We start from the raw sequence: 23,070 nt of genomic DNA, 5'->3' as shown, positions 1-23,070 counted from the left end.
GGCAGCAGATGGAAAGTGGAGGCAGGAGGAAAAGGACCCACTTCCAAAGTGAGCCTGTGGCATCAAAATCAGGAAGTGGAAGTGTAAAAAGTGATCTCACAGTTTTTGTTTTAAATCAGTATTTACAATACATTGGAAATGACACCCTTCACGACTGTTGAAGCATCCGTTGAAATACTGTAGATGTCAACTTCGAAAAACACATGTGTGTGTGTTAGATGGTGGCGGATACAGAGCTTTTCAAAATCCTTTCGGGGGATGCCTTACAGAAAAATGAATGCAAAGTGGATCACAGACCTAAATGTAAAATGCCAAACTTCTAGAAGAAAACATAGGAGAAAATCTGTCTTACCTTGGGCTTGGTGATGAGTTTGGGGATGCAATATGAAAAGCATGGTCCATGAAAGAAGAAATGATAAATTGGACTGTATCACAATGTGACGTGTTAGCTCTGTAAATAACACTGTTAAGAGAATGAGAAAAAACGAGAGAGAATGAGAAGACAAGCCACAGCTTGGGGGAAAATCTTTGCAACACACATATCTGATACAGGACTGGCATCTAAAATATATAAGGAATTCCTAAAACTCAATAACAACACAAACAACCCAATTTAAAAATGAGCCAAAGCAATCAGAGAAGAAAAAGAAATAAAAGGAATGCAAATTGGAAAAGATGAAGTAAAACTGTCACTGTTTGCAGATGACATGATACTATTCATAGAGAATCCTAAAGATGCCACCAGCAAACTACTAGAGCTAATCAATGAATTTGGTAAAGTTGCAGGATACAAAATTAATGCACAGACATCTCTTGCATTCCTATACAATAATGATGAAACATCTGAAAGACAAATTAAGGAAACACTCCCATTTACCACTGCAACAAGAAGAATGAAGTACCTAGGAATAAACCTACCTCGGGAGACAAAAGACCTGTATGCAGAAAACTATAAGACACTGATGAAAGAAATCAAAGATGACACAAACAGATGGAGAGATATACCATGTTCTTGGATTGGAAGAATCAATGTTGTGAAAATGACTATACTACCCAAAGGAATCTACAGATTTCATGCAATCCCTGTCAAATTACCAGCGGCATTTTTTACAGAACTAGAACAAAAAATTTCACAATTTGTATGGAAACACAAAAGACCCCGAATAGCCAAAGCAATCTTGAGAACGAAAAATGGAGCTGGAGGACTCAGACTCCCTGACTTCAGACTATACTAAAAAGCTACAGTCATCAAGACAATATGGTACCGGCACAAACACAGAAATATAGATCAATGGAACAGGATAGAAAGCCCAGAGATAAACCCACGCACATATGGTCGCCTTACCTTTGATAAAGAAGGCAAGAATATACAATGGAGAAAAGACAGCCTCTCCAATAAGTGGTGCTGGGAAAACTGGACCGCTACATGTAAAAAAATGAAATTAGAACGCTCCCTAACACCATGAACAAAAATAAACTCAAAATGGATTAAAGACCTAAATTTAAGACCGGACACTATAAAACTCTTAGAGGAAAACATGGGCAGAACACTCTATGACATAAATCACAGCAAGACCTTTTTTGATCCACCTCCTAGAGTAATGGAAATAAAAACAAAAATAAACAAATGGGACCTAATGAAACTTCAAAGCTTTTGCAAAGCAAAGGAAACTACAAAGAAGGTGAAAAGACAACCCTCAGAATGGGAGAAAATATTTGCAAATGAATCAACTGACAAAGGATTAATCTCCAATATATATAAACAGCTCATGCAACTCCATATTAAAAAACCAAACAACCCAATCCAAAAATGGGCAGAAGACCTAAATAGACATTTCTCCAAAGAAGACATACAGATGGCCATGAAGCACTTGAAAAGCTGCCCAACATCACTAATTATTAGAGAAATGCAAATCAAAACTACCATGAGATATCATCTCACACCACTCAAAATGGTTATCATCAAAAATCCACAAACAATAAATGCTGGAGAGGGTGTGGAGAAAAGGGAACCCTCTTGCACTGTTGGTGGATATGTAAGTTGATACAGCCACTATGGAACACAGTACGGAGGTTCCTTAAAAAACTAAAAATAGAACTACCATATGACCCCACAATCCCACTACTGGGCATACACCCTGAGAAAATCATAATTCAAAAAGAGGCATGGACTACAGTGTTCATTGCAGCTCTATTTACAATGGCCAGGACATGGAAGCAACCTAAGTGTCCATCAACAGACAAATGGATAAAGATGATGTGGTACATATATACAATGGAATATTACTCGGCCATAAAAAGGAACAAAATTGGGTCATTTGTAGAGACGTGGATGGGTCTAGAGACTGTCATACAGAGTGAAGTAGGTCAGAAAGAGAAAAACAAATATCGTATATTAACGCATATATGTGGAACCTAGAAAAATGGTACAGATGAACTGGTTTGCAGGGCAGAAATAGAGACACAGATGTAGAGAACAAATGTACGAACACCAAGGCGTGAAAGTGACGGGGGGGTGGTACTGGGATGAGTTGGGAGATTGGGACTGACATATGTACACTAATATGTATTAAATGGATAACTAATAAGAACCTGCTGTATAAAAAAATAAATAAAATAAAATTCAAAAATTTAGAAAAAAAAGGGGGGGGGGCAAAGATCTGAACAGATACCTGACCAAAGAAGAAATACAGAGAGCAAATAAGCATATGAAAAGATGTTTAACATCATATGTCATTAGGGAATTGCAAATTAAAACAACGATGAGACACCACTACACACCTCTGAGAATGGCCAAAATCTGGACCACTGACAATGCCAAATGCTGACGAGGATGTGGAGCGACGGGAACTCTCATTCATTGCTGGAGGGGATGCAAAATGGTGCGGCCACTTTGGAAGACAGTCTGGCGGTTTCTTACAAAGCTAAACATAGTCTCACCATACAATCCAGCAACCACACTCCTTGGTATTTTACTCAAAGGATTTGAAAATTTATGTCCACAGAAAAACCAGCACAAAACGTTCATAGCAGCTTTACTCAGAATGGGCAAAAACTGGAAGCGACCCAGCTGTCCTTCATTAGGTGAATGTGTTAGTTTCTGCCGCTCAAAATGTGCATTTGAAAAAGATGGCAGGGCTTTCCTGGTGGCGCAGTGATTGGGAGTCTGCCTGCCGACGCAGGGGACGCGGGTTCGTGCCCCGGTCCGGGAGGATCCCACGTGCCGCGGAGCGGCTGGGCCCGTGAGCCGTGGCCGCTGCGCCTGCGCGTCCGGAGCCTGTGCTCCGCAACGGGAGAGGCCGCGACGGTGAGAGGCCCGCGTACCGCAAAAAAAAAAAAAAAGATGGCAGAGCTATGGGTTCCTGGAGAAGACCAGGTAGAGCATTTGTATCTCAAAGGCGTGAGGAGCAAGGCACGTTCCTTCTAGGATGACTTTGTTCCCTTAAGGCCAGAAAAAAAACTTTTTTTCCCTCCATACTTACAAGCCTCTTAAGATAAGTAGGGGAGGTTTGAGGAGTGGTAAAGGATTGGTGGCATTTGGATTATTTCTGGAGCTACACCTCTGACCCTGCACAGACTAGATTTATAAAACAAGGAGTTTTTTCCCCTCAAGGAATTGGGTGGCCACCTGCATGATATCAAAAGACTGACACGCTCATTCACCTCGTTCGCCTCTGTTGGAATGTTTTACTCGCCCTCGTCTAGCTTAGGGGACAGGGCCTCCCTCACCCCAAATTCCTATCAGCGATGGTTAGTTTAGTCAGACCGGTGGCCTCCCATTTGGTATTTATTTATAAACACTTTTGACCATCCTCCCTGGGTTTAAGCAGCTCTCTGACCATGGCCCTTACAGCCCCACGGGGTTCCATTTCTAAAGGTGGCCTGATGATAGCAGCTCCGCCAGGGACCTCCGTGTCCCAGGCAGTGGGGTTCACTTGAGAAACCGCCTGGGGTGGAAGGGAGACCCCTATGGCTTGGCACTGAGGCAGGCTCCCGCAGGCAAGAGCATTCGTTTTTCTTGGCGGGTGCCTTCTCCATGAGGCTCTGCAGCTTGGACTATTGTCTGGAATTGAGCGAGCAAGTCCCTTCCCGGCAAAAGGGGGCACGCACTCAGGCGTGAGCAGAACTGATGCGCGGGGAGGGCCGCTGAACTGCTGGCTCTTACCCTAAGCCATTGGGAGGACGCGGGCCCGAGCCATCAGGCAGCACAGACGAGGCGGCCCCCAGAGCTGGTAAGAAAATAAGCTTCCTACCGGCCGCGTCGGGGGTTCCCAGAGGCTCTTTATCGAAAGCTCGGCCTCTGTTGCACCGGTGCCCAATCAAGGCTTGGAGACAGAGTTTTGGGGGAAGTAGAAAAGGAGAGCTGTATCGCGCTGCCGGACAAAGTGGGCCACAGCGGGCCCCTGCCTCGAAAAACCACGTGTCCCCTGCCGGGGAGGATTTGAGGAGGGGTTTTATAACAATGGTTCAAAGTCGGGGTTCCTGACAAGATGGGTGTGTGTGTAGGGCTTTCACTCCCTCGAATCTCACCTCAGGTGGTTTCCTGGCTGCTCCTCCCTTGATTAGCAACTGTTCAAATCTGCCCTTTGGAACTCACGGAAGGTCACGGAGGCTGGAGTCTTGCCTACAAGAAACGGGGGACAAAAGGGCCTCCGTGCCCGGGAGCCCCACAGGGCCCCGCTCAGTTTCAGCTCCTCGGAGAAAGGACCAGGTGCCCTTGGGGAGCCAGGGAGGGTCCCAGGCCCTGACAGCCTTCGGTCCTCTTGGCCATCATCGGTTTGGGGGCCCAGAGCCCCCATCGGGACCAGGGGCAGTCCCGCTTCCAGTGGCCCTCTCGTTTGCACGTCGGGCAGGATCCCAGTGGACTTTTCCCATACAGGGAGCATTTGTCCTTCCAGTGGCCCTCTTGGCCACACTTAAAACAGATCCTTTCTTGGCGAGACGGTGGCTCTGATCCAGGCTTTCTGGATCCTGTCCTCGCCATGCCATGGGCTTTTGTAAGGGAGGGTAACCCCGAGGTGGTGCAGGGGTCAGGGCTGCCGCCAATCACTGTGCTTTCCGCTGTTGTCCCTGAATCCTTTTCACCTCTTCAACCTTATCTCTATTGTCTAATACTCCAAAGGGCAAATCCGCGGGCTGATTCAGGGGTGTTTGGGGTCCCGTAGCTGCCCAGATGTGGCGTTAGGGGTAAACAGTCCGGAAGACTATCCCTCCTCAGAATTGGTTGTGGGGGGGGGTAGGAGTTCCCGGTTGTGGACCTCGGGGAGGTGGACTCATAAGGGGCTCATCTAAAACATCAGGCTCCCGTGGGGGAAGAAGGCACTTCGAAGGGACGCGAGCCAGGCACACCGGGCAGGAGCTCTTTAGACCTGGATCTTAGAATAGCGTCATGAACATTTGAACACATGCGATTCCCACCCCATCTACCTTTCCTTTTACAAAATAGATCCAGCTGATGGTATTGTAATTCAGTGGCCCATTTTCCAGACAGATCTCTTGGTCCCCTAGTTTGTACTGGGGCCGTGTAGTATTGCAAAAGAAAACTAATTTCTTTTCTCTTAAACCGTCCTGTCTAAATTTTCCCCAATTAGCTAACATGCATCTTAGTGGGGAGTTCTTTGTAAGCATGAGGATTATTCCAACTATTTTGGAGGAGGGGTGGAGAGCAACAGGAACTGGGCCATCGCCCTCTTGCTGGCCTTTTATGGTCAGCCTGGGACCGGTGTGGCACCTGTGGGTGTGTCACTTAGCATGTTAATGCATTACAATGAGGCCCAAGGTCTACTGGAAGTGGAATCTTCCACCATCTTGGGCCTAATTGGTTCTAACCAGTTTTTGTCATATCCTGTTTTTCTCAGTGGCTGTGTCATTCTTTCAGGGTTGTGCATTGCCCCCTGGCCTCAGGAACGTAACCACCACTCCTCAAGTGTGGGCCTTGGATGGTGACTTTGTTCCCAAGAGGACAGGATGGAAAGGGGCAAGATTAAGTTCAAAGTGGAGACACCTGATGAACAAACAGGACCTCAGCCAGGTGACCCAGGTCGACACGGACAATGGGAGTCGTGTTCAAAGCATGGAGTCTTGCTGGGATGTGACGAGAAGGGCGCTCCACCTCCGTGGCCCTCCTCTCAGTAACCAGCACTCTGTCTACTCATGACAAGAAAGCACCAGAAAAACCCTGAGGGGTCCTGCACGACCTCCGCCACAACACTGGCTGCAGGACAGTCACAGCCCAGAGGAGCCTAAGAAGACACAACGCCGATGCAGTGTGGGATCCTGGGGCAGAAGATAGAGGTGAGGGGAAAGTCAAGGACATATGAACTTCAACCCTCCTTTTCCTGGCAGGGATGAGGCGTGCGGTCTTGGTCCAGTGACGTAAGGACTCTGTCCCCCTCGGTGTCATGTCTTCGGTACTGGCAGCTTCCAAGCTCCAGGACACAGGGCAAAAAAAAAAAAAAAGACTCTGGATTTTAGCTGGTGACAGTGTACAATATTGGTTGGTAATTTTAACAAACGGACCACACAATGGAGAGTGTTAGTAACAGGGGAAGCTGGGTGTGGGTGTGTGGGAACTCTCACTCCACTCCTTTCTCTGCAGTTTGTCTGTGCATCTAAGGCTAGTCTGTTAGAAAAAGTTTATTTAAAACATAAAAACGGGGACTTCCCTGGCGGTCCAGTGGTTAAGACTCCGCGCTTCCAACCAACGCAGGGGGTGCGGCTTCGATCCCTGGTCGGGGAGCCGAGATCCCACACGCCTCGCGGCTAAAAATCCAAAACAGAAAAAAAAAAAAAAAACACAAAAAACAAAACCCAGAAGCAATATTGTAATAAATTCAATAAAAACTTTAACATGGTCCGCATCAAAACAAATCTTAAAAAAGAAAAACATAGAAATGAATTTCCGAACCCCTGCTGGGGGTTCTGCGTGGATGAACACAGCTGGCAGACCAGGGGCCCTGGGCAGGGCCGGCGGTGAGAGCAGCCCCCCGGGCCTCTCAGGTCGCCCTCCCCGCAGCCTCCCGGGCAGCCCGCGCCTTCCTCCCCTTCCCAGCGGTTGGAAGCACAAAGTCCTTCAAGGTAGACTCCAGCCGGCCCTTTGTTCCCAGCTAATTCTAATTGCAAAGCTCCCCCGGGCCTGGCAGCCTCCAAGGAGGAGGGCACCCCCCACCCCCCCCACCCCGTCTCCAGCTGCGAGGTCCTCTAGGCATAACCAGTCGACCCCGGCCGGACGCCCTCCCACCCCGCCCACTCCGAGGTCCAGGGGCGCTGCAGGCACTGGGGCCAATCCCCAGCCCCCGGATCCGCAGGCCTCCCTGGACAATGGGAGCCCTCCGGCTCGCCCTCCCTCCCCCGCCCCGCTTCCAGCTCTCCCCTCCTCCCCTCCCCTTCCTCCTCAGCTCCGACTCTCACCCCCAGCCTAACTGTGGCTTCTGCCTGGGGAACGCTTTGCTTCTCACCCGGAGCGGGGGGGGGGGGGGGGGGGGGGGGCAGGGCACACCCACCCCCTGGTGCACGTGCTTGGGGACCGGCCTCGAAGGGCCATCAAGACCAGGGCCCGGCGGGGGGCAGCCTCCTGCCCTCGGCTGAGGTTCTGCTGCAGGGGGAGGGGGTGTTGGCAAATACACCTCTGCGAAGCCCTGAGAACCCAGCGAGGGCTGGAAACCCCTCTGCCTCTGTTTGAACACCGTAGACGCCCCTATCAGTTGAGACAGTCCTAAGGACTGCTCGGGTCAACGCATCAGAGGCCGGAGTTGCGACCCCAGCTGCCACTTTGAGAAACTCCTGCCGGATCGTCCCGCCACAGGCGAGCATGGGTTCGTGAACCTCCTGCATCTCCAAAGCCCAGCTCACCCCGTCTGCACACGGGAGGCGGTGCAGCCGTGTGCAGGGGTCGAGGGCTCCGGAGTCTTCCTCTTTAGCCTCCTGGGCCAGGTGGCAGCTGAGCTGAATCCCACGGGATGGGAAGGAGGTGCGGGGAGACGCAGCGCCCTCCAGCTCTGGAGAGCCCGTGGGCCAGCTCGTGCCCGATCTCGCACGCCTCGGAGGAGAACGTAGGTTGATCTTTAGCATAGAGGAAAGCACAAGGGAGAGCATATGGGGAGGGCCCGGTCAGATCTGTGCTGCTGAGAGAAGCACGTGGTGCACGGGCCACAAGGAGGAGAGCACATGGGGTCTGGGGAGGCAGGGGGTGGCCTCACTGCCCACTGGGAAAGGCTGTCGAGGGGGAGGGAGCGAGGGTGCGGCCCTGTCGAGTCGAGTCCGGCCTGGGGGCCTGTCGCAGCCCCAGATGCGGAGCCCGCCCCGCGCCCGGCTCCGAGTGGCCCCCATGCGGCGGCAGGAGCCGTTCTCTGCAGCCGGCTCGCCCTTCGCAGCCCTCTTCAGCCACCTCCGGCCCAGCCGCCTCGCCCTCTGCGGCCTCTGACCCCACAGAGACAATGGCAGCCGCAGGTGGCAGCTCCCTCCCGGTCCTGCCACTGGCCTTGGAACACGTCCCCTCCCCTCCTGGGCACGGCAGCCGAGGTCCCCACCCTTGGCTCTGGCCACGCTTCTCAGGCTCCCTCGGCCTTGCTCGGTTCACCCTCTGCCCTCTTCAAAAGTGCCATCAGCTCACCACATCCTCCTCCAGCCCCTGCCTTCTCTCCCCACCAAGCTCCTCGGACAAGCAAGTTCCTAAATTCTTGAGTCTCCTGCCCCCGGCCACGGCCTCACTTCCCTGAGCTTCCCCTGGCGCCATCCGGCCTCTGCATCGAAGCAGCCCTCACCCAGGTCACGGCCACAGCTCACGAACGCCCTCCCCCCCCCCCCCCCCCGCAGGCGTCACACCCTCGGCCTGCAAGCACGCCCTGCCCCTTCCCCTCCGCCTACTCCACTGGGTCCTCTTTGCTCTCTCAGGCTGCACAGGGGTGCCTGCGGTTCACTGGGCCGGCCCCGTTCCCCCTCAGTCCTCGCCCTGAGGGTGGCCCCTGCTTCCCCAGGCTGTCTATGGGTCACCCGTAGGCTGGGCCAGGGAAGACTCGAGACTGGGTCTTCCGAGGAGCACTGGGACTCCGCCCCCTCGAGGGTCCCCGAGCCTCCTGGGCCCCCGCCCCGCCCAAACACTGGAGACCCCGCCTGTCTCCCACACAGGCCCGTCAAGGCTGCCCCTCCCTCACCTAACAGGTTCAAGCTGGCTCAGGCCGGAACTGCTTTTCTTCCTAAAGCCGCCCGGATGGCTGAGGGTTTAGCTTAACGGGATGAGCCATCTGGGGGCCGCAGCGTGGCGACTGGGGGTGGCACGCTTCACATCTCCAGCCAGGAGAATGACCCCTTCCTTCCCCATCCTCTGGCTGCTCTTGGCCCTGGAAAATTCCGAACACGCTGCTCAGCTGCTGGTGGGGAAACAGCTGAACAACCTTGCCCTTGCTGGGGAGGCCTGCAGGTCCCTGGGGAGAGAAGCATAGAGGGTGCGGAGCTGGGGCCTCTTAGCTGAGGCCTCTGGGGGAGGGTCTGTGCACCTACCAAGCACCAGGGGGCAGCCTTCCCCTACTCCTGCCAGAGTCTCAGGCACGTCAGGCAGGGTTAGGGGCGGCAGGAACCCCTACCACCCTCCACTTCGGTGAAAAGGTGTAGCATTGTCCCTCGGTTGGGCGGGCTCCCCTCTGCCCGCTTAGGAGACTCACAGAGACCTGTCACTCCGCGAGCTGGGACCCTGACCCCCAGCTACCAGGGCTGTGTCCGTCAGGGAGCGCCGAATGGCAGGAGACAGGGTCTTGGCAAAGCCCCACAGCACACACCTGGAGGCATATCCACCCACACCCCGGCCCCAGCCGTTCCCCGATTTGGCCAGCTGGGCCCAGCCCTGCAGGAGGCCGAAGCACCCTGCACCCCATCTGGTGCAGGGGAGCTGGGAAGACGTAGGCATTGGTACCCAACAGTGGCCCAAGCCGCAGCTGGGAGTCAGAGAAGGGCCCGAGATGGGACCGGCTGGAAGGAGGAGGAGGGAAGGCGCGCGGGGGGGGGGGGTGCAAGGATGTCGACGAGGCAGCCAGGGTAGTGGCTGGCCTAGAACCGGGAAGGGCAGGTTAGGAGGGTCGACGTGAAGCAGGCCCAGGTGAACCTGGGGTCAGGGGCGATTCGGCCGCTGGGAAGGAGGTGCTGGCCGGCGCCCCACGTAGCAGCCATCCAGCTTCCCGCTGGAGCGGCGTCGCCTCCTCGGGAGGAGGGCGGGAGGAGGTGGGCGGAGTGACGGGGAGAGCAGGCGGGAGGGAGGAACGGAGGAGGGGGAGGGGGAGCAGTCCAGTCGTGGGGGTGGGGCGACAGTGACATCATCCCGGAGTCGGTTCTTAAGCGGCCGCCGGTCGGCCCGGGGAGGAGAGGCAGGATCGCAGCGCAGTGGTGAGTCGCTGAGCCCGCCGCGGCCCCCAGAGCGGCTGGAGCCGCCGCCGCCGGGAAGGAGGGGCGAACGCGCCGAGGCCGCCGCCGGGGGAGCCGCGGGCGAGCCGAGCAGCCGCGCGGGTCCGGGCCGGGGCGGGGGGCGCGGGCCGCAGGCCCCTGCTCCGGCCGCCGCTTGCAGACAGTGGGCTCCGGTGGGCTCCGGGCGCCATCCGCGCCCCGGTAGGCTGAGCCTCGGGCCGGCCGAGCCGCCGCCGCCGCCGCCACCGCCGCCGCCGCGGCCGCGGGAGCTGCGGGCAGCAGCCTCGGGAGCCGCCGCCGCCGCCCGGCCGGGCCCCGCCGCCGCCCGCGCGCCCCCGGGCCCCCGACACACATGAGATTCTTCAGGCTCACTTTCAAGTGCTTCGTGGACTGCTTCTGACCGCGCCGCCCCCGCCGTCCCGCACCCCGCCCGCCGCCCGCCCGCCGCCCCGACCCCCGGTCCGGCCGCCCCCGGCCCCCGGCGGGCCCGCACCTTCGGGCCCCCCCCCCAGTGCCGCCAGCGCCCCCGCCGCCCGCCCGCTCCCGCGGGGCGCCGCGCCCCCGGCCATGGCAAAGAAGAGCGCCGAGAACGGCATCTACAGCGTGTCCGGCGACGAGAAGAAGGGTCCCCTGATCGCGCCCGGGCCCGACGGGGCCCCGGCCAAGGCCGACGGCCCCGCGGGCCTGGGGGCGCCCGGCGGCCACCTGGCCGTGCCGCCGCGCGAGACATGGACGCGCCAGATGGACTTCATCATGTCCTGCGTGGGCTTCGCCGTGGGCCTGGGCAACGTGTGGCGCTTCCCCTACCTGTGCTACAAGAACGGCGGAGGTGAGCGCGGGCCCCTCCCCCGCCTGCCGCCGGCCCCGCCGGGGCGCCCGCGCGAAGTCCAAGGGGTGGGGAGGCCCCCGCGGGACGGCCGGGGGCTGCCCCTCGCCCGCCGTCGCCGCGCGGTGGCCCGGCCAGGCGGTCTCCGCCCCCCCCCCCTCCGCCCCGGCCGGTCATGTGCCTGGCAGCGTGTGGGGGGAGGGGGCCGGCGAGCCTCCTGCCGAAGCCGCCGAGCTGCCCCCACAGACTCTCGGCCCCGAAGTGATTGGCCACCGAGGTGGCCAGGCGAGGCCTCCCCCTTGAGGGGGGGCTTCCAGAGGTGAGGAGCCCTGGCGTGCCCCCGCAGGTCAGGCACACAAGTGGCACATTGTGTGGGCCCCCCACGTGTGCACACACGAACACACACACAATGGGCCACTCTGTCCCTCCCTCTGCCTTCCCCTCCCTTCCCTCCTCTCTTCTCTTCCCCTCTCTCCCTCCCCTCCCCTCCCCTCCCCTCCCTCCCCTCTAGCCTGGGCCTGGAACACTGGGTGCCTGAGCCAGGCTTGGGAAGCCTGCAGCCTGGGCCGCCTGGCGCCGCCGCTGGACACACTGCATGCACACCCCATGCCCGCCCGCCCGCCCCAGCCCAGCTTAGCAACAGTGATGGGCACGCGTGTGTCCTGTGACTGCAAAGCAGCACCGGGGTTGGTGGGAAGCCGCAGTGACTAGATGACGGGTGGGAAACTGAGGCCCAGAGAGGAGGCCTTTGCCCAAGGTCACAAGCAAGAAGGATGCTGAGACCAGAAGCCAAGCAGGCTGCAACCAAGCTGAGCTTTTGAGTCGTGGAGAGTGCCGAGCGGGGGCAAGGGCAGGGGGCCCGGAGAGGATAAGGGCTCCCCCAGCCCCAGCCTGAGGGCCCTGCCCACCACCCCCAACCTTGTCTCCTGTGTCCTTGCTCACATGCCCTTTCAGACACCCTCCACTCTGCCCACTGGCAGACGACTGCTGCCCACCTACCCACCCACCCTCTCCCCTGCACCTTCACACTTGCAGGCAAGAGTCTGGGTGCCGGGATAGGCCAGGGCTCCCTTCCCCTCGCCCAAGCTCGGCAGGTCCCCGGGCCTGAGCGCCGGCCACAGAGTGGCTTGTGTCCACAAGTGCATGTGTCCTCCGTGCCCATTAGTTAGGGCACCGTAGGTGAGTAGGGGCAGAAGTCTTGTTAGGGGACCCCCAGCCCAGGAAACGGGGCTCTAAGGGCCCAGGGGCTGCCGTAGTCCCCTTGACACTCCACCTCCCCAAGACTGTTCACCTTGGACCCCTGAGTCAGCAGCCACCCCTTGCACTGATTCACTCAGTGGGAAGTTATGATGGGGCCCCGGGTGGAGCCTGCAGCTGGGGCCCCACCCGCCTCCCAGGGCTTCTGAAAGCCCGGCTGCCTGGCCTGGCCTGGCCGAGGAGTTTGGGTCAAGTCCCCACCTGGCTAAGGGGCCGCCCTGTGCAAGTGGCCACCTGGAGCTTCATCCCCCAGGTGTGTTCCTTATTCCCTACATCCTGATCGCCCTGGTCGGAGGAATCCCCATTTTCTTCTTGGAGATCTCGCTGGGCCAGTTCATGAAAGCCGGCAGCATCAACGTGTGGAATATCTGCCCCCTGTTCAAAGGTGAGCAGCCCCTCCCTCCGGGACCTCTCCCCTTCCCCGCCACTGGCGCAAAGCTGGCACCCACTTGAGAAGCCTCAAGTCTGAGCACCTCCTGTCTGAGCACCAGGCCTGGGATGGCCCCCCAAGCTGTGAGGGAGAACGTGGAGGGCGCGCAGACCACCCGGCTGGCCTTGGGGAGGTGGAGGCTAGAGTGGGGGATGGGCCTGTCCACCGGGCCGAGAAAGCCCAGTCCCAGCAGCGCCCAGGACAGGCCCTGCCGAGTATACTTGGCTCGCTGGGGCTGAAAAGAGGGTGGCTGGGCGTGAGACGCGATGGCAGGAGAAGCCAGAGGGCCAGCCTAAGGAGCTGGGACGGGAGCCATCGAAAGTTCAGCGTCCGAAGGGAAGGACCAGTGGCCAGGGTTACCGCCAAGCCCCTTCTGTGTGTGGGCAGTTTTCCCCCATCAGCTCAGGGCCCTAGGAGGCGGGTCCTACTGTTACCGTCCTCGGAGGCTGGGGCACAGAGAGGTGAAGTAAGTGACTGGCCGAGGTTGCCGGCTGAGAGGGTGACTGTCTCCCACACTGCCCCAGGTCCCCAGAAAACCCTCCAGCTGCTGGTTTGGGAGGCCACTGGGTGGGGGGCAGGTGGAGGCATGGCCTTCTTTCAACCCTCATGGTGGTGGTGCGACCCAGGAGAAGGGGACGGGTATGTGAGACTAGGGAAACAAGACGACCTGACTCTCAGATGGGGGCAGGATGTGTGCTCTGCTCTGGGGCCTGGGAGGATGCAGGAGGTGAAGCAGGGCGGGGGCAGGGAGCAGGGGCTGATCTGGGGGGACAGATTGAGGAGTTAGCCTAGCGCTGGGGACACGGCGCAAGGGAGAGTCCAGGGGGACTTGGAGAGGTCTGGTTGGACAGCAACAGAGAAGGATCTAGTTGCACGGATGGTGGGGGAGGGGGAGGACGGCAGATGCAGGGAGCAGGATGTTAGGGGGCCGGCAGGGGCCACTGGCAGTGCCTGGCCAGGTAGATAGTGGGGACGGTGGGGAACTGGCCAGAAAGGAGCCTGCATGGAAACTCTGCTCCTCTCCAGGCCTGGGCTACGCCTCCATGGTGATCGTCTTCTATTGCAACACCTACTACATCATGGTGCTGGCCTGGGGCTTCTATTATTTGGTGAAGTCCTTCACCACCACGCTGCCCTGGGCCACGTGTGGCCATACCTGGAACACTCCCGACTGTGTGGAGATCTTCCGCCACGAAGACTGTGCCAATGCCACCCTGGCCAACCTCACTTGTGACCAGCTTGCTGACCGCCGGTCCCCTGTCATCGAGTTCTGGGAGTGAGTCAGGCACCTCTGGGCCGGGCCCGGCCTGTCTCTCTGGCCTCCCACACGTAGCTCAAGTCTGCATGTGTGTGCGTGTGCCGGGGTCCGGCCCTGGGAGGATGAGGCCAGGGATGCGGAGCGGGCGGTGCCTGCCCGCCTGGGGAGGGAAGCGGGGGACTGCCGCTGGGCCCGCGGGGGACGGCGTGGGGCCGGGCCGGGCCGGGCCGCCAGGGGCTCCGAGGCTCCGGGGACACAGACCGCAGCGACTCCAGGCTGCAGGCTTGGCCCGGGCTGGCCAGGTGCACGGGGGAGACCGGCTGGACTCAAGGGCTGCGGCGGTGGGGAGGCGGCGGGCACCACCCCAGGGCCTCCCCCAGCCTCCTGGCCCTTCGCTGGCACAAGCTTCATGGGCTTTCCCTCCCCCAGGAACAAGGTCTTGCGGCTCTCTGGGGGGCTGGAGGCTCCGGGGGCCCTCAACTGGGAGGTGACCCTGTGTCTGCTGGCCTGCTGGGTGCTGGTCTACTTCTGTGTCTGGAAGGGGGTCAAGTCAACAGGAAAGGTACAGCCGGGGTGACGGCAGGGCTGGGGGCAGCACTGCCTGGGGGTGGGGTGGGGGAGTCTGCCAGCGACCACTGCTGCAACGGGAGGAGGAGACTGGAGCAGGGCCAGAGCCCGAGGAGGGGCAGGGACTTCAGTCCGGGCCACTTGATCCGCACCCCCTGGCTGGAGAGTCTAACCCACCCTGCGCCTCCAGGCCCGGCAGCCTTCCCTCCCGAGTGGAGGGGGAGGGGCCCCGGCAGCGGCTGCCCCTTCCCTGGGGTGGGGGGCGTCCCTGGCTCGCCTTCCCTCCCTTCCGGTCTCTCTGGGTTCTGGCCCTGAGTCAGTGTTTGACCGTCTCGGTCTGTCTCTCTCACCTGCCTGTCTGCCCTGGGGGGCCCGGCGGGGAGCCTGGACACATCCCTCCCTCAGGGGCTCCCCGTCAGGTTACGGGGACGGCTGTGTGAACAGACACACACACAATAAGGCGGCGTGCCGACGGGACGCGGCCAGGTCTCCGGAGGAGGGCGGGAGCATTCCAGCAGGGTCCGCAGAGCAGCCGCTTGGTGCCGCTTGGGTGGGAGGCAGAGGCCTTTGCCGTCGTCTTGATCTTGCCTCTGTCTCTGGCTAGCTGGGTTCTCATCCTCGGCACCGAGGACCCCCGCCTCTCTGCAGACGAGGACCTGGAGTCGGCACGGGAGGCGCGGGACCTGCCTTGCGGGCCGTGGCCTCACCCGCTGCCAGGGGAGGGCCCTGCCTCTCCCTCCCTCTGCAGCTGACCTGTGCTTGCCGTGGGGCTGCCGGTGCCCCGGCCGAGCAGCCAGCTTCCTTCGGGAGGAGTCGTGGCTGTGATGAGTAGACGGGGGTGCCGCTGGCTGGCCTCCCTCCTCACCACTGAGCACAGCGGCCAGCGGGGTGGGGGTGGGGCCGGGGACCGTGGCCTTCCCGGCAGCCAGCCCTGCGCGGGCCGAGGGCACCTAAGGGGGAGGTGGGTGCCGCAGGAGCCCTCTGAGCAGCCCCGCCCCCCAGGTCGTGTATTTCACCGCTACATTCCCCTACGTGGTCCTCGTCGTGCTGCTGGTGCGTGGCGTGCTGCTGCCTGGAGCCTTGGACGGCATCGTCTACTATCTCAAGCCTGACTGGTCGAAGCTGGCGTCCCCTCAGGTGAGGTGGGGGGACGTGGTGCGGGAGCAGGCCGGCCCGGCGGGGCTCCTCACACCTGCCCTCCCCTCGCTCACCTCCAGGTGTGGATAGACGCCGGGACCCAGATTTTCTTTTCTTACGCCATCGGCCTGGGGGCCCTCACGGCCCTGGGCAGCTACAACCGCTTCAACAACAACTGCTACAAGTAGGCGCTGCAGCCCTGCCACCCCTGCCCCGCCTGCCCGTGGGCGGCAGGCAGTCTCACCAGCCCGCGCGGCCCCCTCTGCCCCCAGGGATGCCATCATCCTCGCACTCATCAACAGCGGGACCAGCTTCTTCGCTGGCTTCGTGGTCTTCTCCATCCTGGGCTTCATGGCCGCGGAGCAGGGCGTGCACATCTCCAAGGTGGCGGAATCAGGTAAAGAGCCCCCCGCGAGCCCCAGCCCGGCCTCCGGACCAGCAGCAGCTGCTGTCGTCACGTACCGTGTACGTGCACGCGCACGGGATGACGTTCTGAGAAACGAGACCCGTTCCGACTCAATTTGTCACGTCGCTCACTCTGGGCCGGGGGGCCTGGCTGAGCAGCTGCGAGGCACAGCTGTTCAGCCATCTCGGGCCAGGCCACGTGGAGCCCCGAGCCCCGGTCCGTCTGTATCCAGGGGCCTCGGGGTATGTCCTCACGCTTGCCCGAGTGTCGTAGAGGGAAAGGTCGGCCTTTTCTGGGTCAGTGGGGATCTGCGACCACAGTAGCTGCTGGAGCCCAGGTCCGGAAGGCCGAGCCAGACACGCCACTCTCATGGGTAGGGCTCTACCGAGGGCTTGCGGGAACCTTCCAGCCCCTGGTGTGGCGCACGCGCGCGCGCGCGCGCACGGGGCTCGAGCGGCCCGGCGGTGTCTTTGACGCAACTGGAAAGGCCCTTGGCCACAGGGTGCCCCGGCGTCGTCCGTTGCTCCGGTGCCGCGGTGCAGGGTGGAGGGGGACAGGATGTGGGTGGGGGGCTCCAGGTGTCCACGCCCTGCCCCTTCCCCCTCAGGGCCTGGCCTGGCTTTCATCGCCTATCCCCGAGCCGTCACGCTGATGCCCGTGGCCCCGCTCTGGGCTGCCCTGTTCTTCTTCATGCTGCTGCTGCTTGGCCTCGACAGCCAGGTTTGCGAGGCGGGACAGGGTAGAGGGGGCTGGGAGGTGGCGGGGAGGGGGGCTGGCGGGCCGAGGGCACACCGGGCCACGGGAGATGGCAGGTGGGTGGGAGGGGCACGGCCTGAGTTGCCCGGCCACAGTTTGTAGGTGTGGAAGGCTTCATCACCGGCCTGCTGGACCTCCTCCCGGCCTCCTACTACTTCCGTTTCCAAAGAGAGATCTCCGTGGCCCTCTGCTGCGCCCTCTGCTTTGTCATTGATCTCTCCATGGTGACCGATGTGAGTGGGGGCAGGGGGAGGGATGCCCCCGGCCTCAGGCCGCCGGCCGCCACCTTCCCTGACCGGGCTCCGTCCCCAGGGCGGGATGTATGTCTTCCAGCTGTTTGACTACTACTCGGCCAGCGGCACCACCCTGCTCTGGCAGGCCTTCTGGGAGTGCGTGGTGATCGCCTGGGTGTACGGTAGGTCTGGGCCGACGGGCGAGCCGGGGGCGCGGCGCGGTCAGGGGTGGCGCGTCTCTAGCCCTGGCCCCCCGGCCTCACGTTACCCCAGGAGCCGACCGCTTCATGGACGACGTGGCCTGCATGATCGGGTACCGACCTTGCCCCTGGATGAAATGGTGCTGGTCTTTCTTCACCCCGCTGGTGTGCATGGTAAGGGCCGGGAGAGGCTGGGCAGGGCGAGGGGCGCCGAGGGCCCGCGGGGGGGGGCTGCCGGCTGAGCGCGGGGCTTCTCGCCCGCAGGGCATCTTCATCTTCAACACGGTGTACTACAAGCCGCTGGTCTACAACAACACCTACGTGTACCCGTGGTGGGGCGAGGCCGTGGGCTGGGGCTTCGCGCTCTCCTCCATGCTGTGTGTGCCCCTCCACCTCCTGGGCCGCCTCCTCAGGGCCAAGGGGACCGTGGCTGAGGTCAGTTCCCCGCGCCCTGTCTCCCGCACACCACCCCACCCTCCCGCTGGGTCGAGACATGACCTCCAGGGCGCCCCGCCCCTTCTCCCACCCGCCACCGCCGCCACCGCCGGCGGGACAGACCGTCGTGCCCGGAGCCTCTGGGCCAGCTCGGAGGGGGGGGTGTACGGGAGGAGAGCTGGCCCTCCAGGGCCTCGCTCAGGTGGTGGCGGCGGAGGAGGAGAGGCCTGTCCCTAGCCTCCGTTCTAGCCGCCACTCGGCCCTCCACTGAACCCCCTATTTCCCTAGCGTGGGGAGCGGGGCCCGGTCAGGAGGGGCGCGGCCCCGGGCCCCAAGTCGGTGGCAGGTGTCGGGAAGCGGAGGCAGGCCGGGGACAAGCGGGTGCCCCTCCCCGGGGACTCAGCGTGTCCCTCTCTCCCGCAGCGCTGGCAGCACCTGACGCAGCCCGTCTGGGGCCTCCACCACTTGGAGTACAGAGCTCAGGACTCGGATGTCAGGGGCCTGACCACCCTGACCCCAGTGTCTGAGAGCAGCAAGGTGGTGGTGGTGGAGAGCGTCATGTGACAGGTGCCCCGGCTCACGTCACCAGCTCACCCTCTCGTAGCCATAGCAGCCCCTGCTCCAGCCCCCCACCCCCCCAGGGGGCTTGCCTTTCCCTGACACCTACGGGGTCTGCCTGGGGGGTGGGGAGGGGAGGAAGCACCAGAGTGCTTATAACTAAAATAACTTTTTCCATTTTTAATAAAATGCCAAAAATGTCACGACCCACCAAAAATAGATGCCTCCCCCACCCCACCCCCCTTAACCAAGCTGGTGCACACGCTGCTTCCCAGGCCCTGCCGCCCGCCCTCCAGTGCCCGCTACGGTCACGTCTCACCTGACCCCACCGGGCTCCGCCCGCCTCTCTCCGGGCTCTGCCCAGCGCACCCTTGGGTGGCCCCTCACCCCAGGGGCAGCGGGGGCAGCTCGGGGAACGGGGGACTGGAGAGCGGGGGTGGGGGGTGGGGGCAGGCGAGGGAGGGGCGGCAGGGCCACGGCGAACCTTTCAGCGGGGCTAGACCCCTCTCCCCGTCCCTACTCTAGAAGCTTAGAGAGCCAGCCAGCAAGGGAACCTTCCGTTCCTGAGCCCGTTGCCGCCAATATCAGTTGTGTGAGCTTGAGTGCGTGTGTGCGTGAGTACGTAGGGGATAGACGTAGGTCTCTAGTTCTCAGCCGAGGTGAATCCCGGGTGTAAATTGTGCCTGTGGGCAAACGAGGCTTGTATTTTGCACATTTTATAAAAACTTGAGGAGATTTCTGCTTGTATATTTCTAAGAGAAACACCCCAACGTCCCTCTCTTTGCCACGCCCCATCCCTCTCAGCCCCTCTTACACCTCTGCCCCAGCCAAGGAGTGTGAATTTATAGATCTCGTTTTCGTAGGCGAAACAGAAGCTTCAGGCTGTCGAGTGTGAGTCTGTCGCGTGGGTATGCGCACGTGTAGTCCCTGGCCCCCGACCGGGGCGGCGGAAAAGTGCACGGTGGGGACCTCTGTGGGTGTCCGCACACCGCCCGCTCTGCCCGCGGGTCGCAGGGTTCTGCGGGGGGATCCGGACCCGGGGCGGCTCACCCGGCACGCTCGGGCTGGCCCGCACCCTGCGCCCCGAGCCGGGCGCCCCTGCGGCAGGGATCTGAGGTGGGCGTCCGTCCCCCGCCCCGGGGATCCTGCGCGCGGCTCCCACCTGCGAGCTTAAGGCCGACGTGCTCTCCACGTCTCAAGTCCTCCGCGTAGCGGCTTCACTCGACCCACGTCTGTGTCACGTCCAATCCCGAGACGGCCGAGGGGGCCCTAGAAAGGCTTCCCTCGCGCCCTGACGTGGGCTGGAGGGGTGGGGGGGGGGGCGCGGGTGAGGGCGGCCGTCCAGCGGGGGCACCCTTACTGTGCTCAAAAAGCCACTGCAAACGTAGCAATAAAAACATGTCATTTTCCAAAGCTGGCTCCTGGCCCCCCCTCTGTTTGTCAGGTGCCGGGGCTGCGGGTGGAGGCCTCCCCGCCTCGAGCAGCTAGTAGCTTCCTTGGGCAAGTGTTCGCCCCGAGGGTCTCTGCACCCGGCACTGTTCTGGGAACCTGGAACGGAACAGGGCAGGAAGCCTTTTCCCCACGGAGCTGACATACTTGGGGAGCAAGGAGAGCGGTGTGCTGACGAGGAGCACGCCGAGCGGGAAGGTGGGTGTGAAGTCCGGGCGCTGAGGTTTGCGAAGGTTGCCCAAATGCTGCACTGAACAGGTGCTCTTCCGAGGGCAGGCGAGGTAGAAGGCTGGGGAGGAGGCCCCGGCAGAGCTCCCGGAAGGTGATCACTGGGTGGGACCAGGGCACTAGCAGTGCAGGTGAGAAGTCTCGGGTTAGGGACCTGTTTGCAAGGCAGAGCCAACAGGCTTTTGGATGGCTGGGATGCTGGGAAAGATGGCAGTTGCCAGGCCCTGCACCAGGGAGAAAAGGAGGTTTGGAGGGGCCAGTGGTGTCAACTGAATAGAAATGTCCAGTAGGCAGGTGGACAAGGAGTTTGAAGTTCTGGAAAGAGTCTGGGCTGGAGACAGAATTTTGGAAGTTCTCATTACATAAAGATAGCCCCCAGAGCCCCGAGCCTGGATGAGCTCCCCAAGGCGGGTGGGGGGCCACGGGCAGCTGGAGAGGGAGACGTGGCCCAAGCACTTGAGTGTCCCAGGGCCTCTCAGAGGTGGCAGAGAAGAGGGGGGACCGGCTGCAGAGTCTGAGGAGGCTCGGGTGGGGGCCCCGAGTGCCAGACGGGTCCTGGAACACATGTGAGGATCCCCCCACCCCCGCCCTGGGCGTCAGGGAGGAGGGAGCGACGGGCTCTGTCGGGTGCTGCCCACAGTCGGTCACAGAAGGTGAGGCCCCAGATCGCCAGCTGCGTTTGGCAAGAAGATCCGCGACAAGATCGCAGAGACCTGGATGAGAGAGGTCTGGTGCGGGAGGAAGGGCCAAAGCCTGACTGGAGTGGAATTAGGAAAGGAGTGGAAGCAACCCAAGTGTCCACCGACAGAGGAACAGACGAAAACAATGTGATCCATCCACACGATGGAACAATATTCAGCCTTAAAAAGAAAGGAAATCCTGACACCTGCTACGACACGGATGAACCTCAGACATTACGCTCAGTGGAAGGGAAGAAGCCAATCACAAAAAGACAATAGTGTGCGACTCCACTTCTATGACGGCCCTAGGAGTCAAATTCAGAAACAGAAAGCAGAACGGTGGGTGCCTGCGGATGGGGGGAGAGGGAAGGGGAGTTAGTGTTTAATGGCGAGAGAGGCCACACACAGTAAGTGTACTTAACGTCACTCAATGGTAATCCTAAAAATGGTTAAAGCAGAAGTTTGAGATTACACACACTTTAGCCCAGTGTAAGAGAAGGGATGGGGAAGACCTGGAGAAAGGCATGGACATCATCTGAGGTAGGCCTGGGGTGGGGGTCAAGGTTGGGAACCTGCTTCCCACTCTGAATGCCAGCCTGGGCAGAAGGGAGGGGGTGGCCCTTCAGAGAAAAGTGACAACTTGCTCCTCTTCAGTCCCTCCCAGGCCAGTCCCTCTCTTTAGCAAGGCACAGTCCCCTTAGGAGGGGGCTTTAGCCCTCAACTGTACAGCAGGAGATGGGCTCCGGCTTGTGACATGGCCATCAGCCCATGCTCTGATGGTCACCAAGAAGAACCCGGATGGAGCGCAGGTCACCGCAGAGCTTGGGAAGGAACATCGGCTGAGCAGGCCCAACCCCAACTTGACCTGGGCCTTTAGAGCCTTTGCTGGCGCAGAGAGGCGCCTCAGCAGTGAGACGGCAGCCCAGGCCCTGCAGGCCCTGCAGTGCCAACACCTGACGACCGTTCTTTCCACCCAACCCCCGTCCCACCCTCTCTTAAAAGACTTTTCACCCTACAAACCTCTGCTCTCGCCACGCCCACATCTCCAAGAACCCCGTGTGCTGGCAGCTCCCCAAACCTGCAGCCTGGCTCTCCTGAGCAGCCCCCTCACACGGTGCTCAGCCCCCACCCTGCATCCACTCCTCCATCAACAGTCCCTGCCTCCCCCGTGGCTGGGCCTGCTGTCACCCCCAGGCCCTCGCCACTCCCCACCCTGACTCATACCAACTCCTTAACATCTCCGTCCCCTCCCCCCACCACCACCACCACCGCCATGCCTTGGCTCAGCTCCTCATCACCTCTTACCAAATGGCCTCCAAGCCACCTGCCACAGGCCAAGACAGACTCAGAAAACATCAACAGCACAAAAAAAGGGAACTTAGGGAATTCCCTGGCGGTCCAGTGGTTGGGACTCTGTGCTCCACCGCAGGGGGCCCGGGTTCGACCCGTGGTCGCGGAACTAGGATCCCACAAGCCATGCTGTACAGCCAGATAAATTAATCTTAAAACATTTTAAAAAAACAAAAAGGGGAACTTGACAGAGGTCATGCTGCTTGGCCAGGGCCCCGAGATCAGTGGGCTGGCCCCATTCACTTGGGGATCTGTCCCTCCAGTAGGGGCTGAGAACCCAGTGAACAGCAGCCTAGCGGGGGAGACAGGCAAGGAAATGGAACAGGCCCAGACCCATGGAGCCCACGGGGTTACCAGAGCTGGAGGCAAGACAGGGGGTACTGTCGGGCAGTCCCACTTGGAATGGAGGCGGCTGGAGGAAAACAGCCCTCAGGATGGGCCAGAGGGGGCCAGTTTCTGCAGGCGGCCCTCCAGTCTAGGCTGGGCGAGCAACTGGCTTTTCACCTGTGAGAGTCTGCTGCCCCTGTCACTGTCTCTTCCCATCGCCAGCTAGATGGGGTGCTCCAAAAGTGGCCTTGTGCAGCTTTTTCCCCTCTGCCCAGCTCGGGGCCTGATGCCAAGGAGGTTCAGGGACCACCTGGGGCTGAACAGGGAAGAACCTAAAGCCACAGTTTGGACTTTGGCCTGTAGAAGTTCAGAGAAGAGCGAGCTCAGGGAGGCCGAGGTAGTCAGGGAACACTTCCTGGGAAAGTGGGACTGGCCCTCAGCCTCGGCATAGCAACCAGAGAGCGTCACCTGTGGGCTCCCTCCCCGGCACACACCACCTAGGAGGCTGCCCAGAAAGGGGCGGCGTTCCTCATGAGACCGTGGGGAAAGGGCAGCCCTGAAGGGAGCCACCAGCCTGAGCC

General features: G+C 60.5%; 1 protein-coding gene, 1 long non-coding RNA gene and 1 other non-coding gene across 3 annotated transcripts; 2 read left to right on the top strand and 1 right to left on the bottom strand.

Moving 5' to 3' along the window:
• The first annotated feature begins 6,328 nt into the window (after positions 1 to 6,328).
• Positions 6,329 to 6,441, top strand: LOC131749064 (small nucleolar RNA SNORA57). The gene has a single exon (XR_009333177.1). It is a non-coding gene; the product is annotated as a small nucleolar RNA SNORA57 (small nucleolar RNA).
• Positions 6,442 to 6,467: 26 nt separating this feature from the next.
• On the bottom strand, positions 6,468 to 9,569 carry LOC136793351 (uncharacterized). Its single transcript, XR_010838544.1, has 3 exons — positions 9,153 to 9,569; positions 7,852 to 8,061; positions 6,468 to 6,762 (listed from the first exon to the last, which is right to left on the bottom strand). It is a non-coding gene; the product is annotated as an uncharacterized lncRNA (long non-coding RNA).
• A 1,322-nt stretch (positions 9,570 to 10,891) lies between these two features.
• Positions 10,892 to 18,658, top strand: SLC6A8 (solute carrier family 6 member 8). Its single transcript, XM_059050017.2, has 13 exons — positions 10,892 to 11,221; positions 12,729 to 12,860; positions 13,932 to 14,181; positions 14,593 to 14,725; positions 15,733 to 15,867; positions 15,948 to 16,051; positions 16,140 to 16,264; positions 16,881 to 16,993; positions 17,125 to 17,262; positions 17,342 to 17,444; positions 17,536 to 17,636; positions 17,727 to 17,897; positions 18,321 to 18,658. Exons 1-13 carry the CDS (start codon positions 10,960 to 10,962, stop codon positions 18,459 to 18,461), a joined length of 1,908 nt encoding a protein of 635 aa, XP_058906000.1. The 5' UTR covers positions 10,892 to 10,959; the 3' UTR covers positions 18,462 to 18,658.
• The last annotated feature ends 4,412 nt before the right edge of the window (positions 18,659 to 23,070 follow it).

The sequence above is a fragment of the Kogia breviceps genome, chromosome X (genome assembly GCF_026419965.1).
Source record: "Kogia breviceps isolate mKogBre1 chromosome X, mKogBre1 haplotype 1, whole genome shotgun sequence".
Taxonomy (NCBI): Eukaryota; Metazoa; Chordata; class Mammalia; order Artiodactyla; family Physeteridae; genus Kogia; species Kogia breviceps.
This window is presented reverse-complemented; position numbering and strand designations above follow the sequence as displayed.

Coding starts and splice junctions, on each gene's coding strand:
- SLC6A8 (XM_059050017.2), top strand. CDS start 10,960: ATGGCAAAGAAGAGCGCCGAGAACGGCATCTACAGCGTGTCCGGCGAC. Junction 16,994..17,124: donor TGCTTGGCCTCGACAGCCAG/GTTTGCGAGGCG, acceptor GCCCGGCCACAG/TTTGTAGGTGTGGAAGGCTT. Junction 17,637..17,726: donor TCACCCCGCTGGTGTGCATG/GTAAGGGCCGGG, acceptor TCTCGCCCGCAG/GGCATCTTCATCTTCAACAC.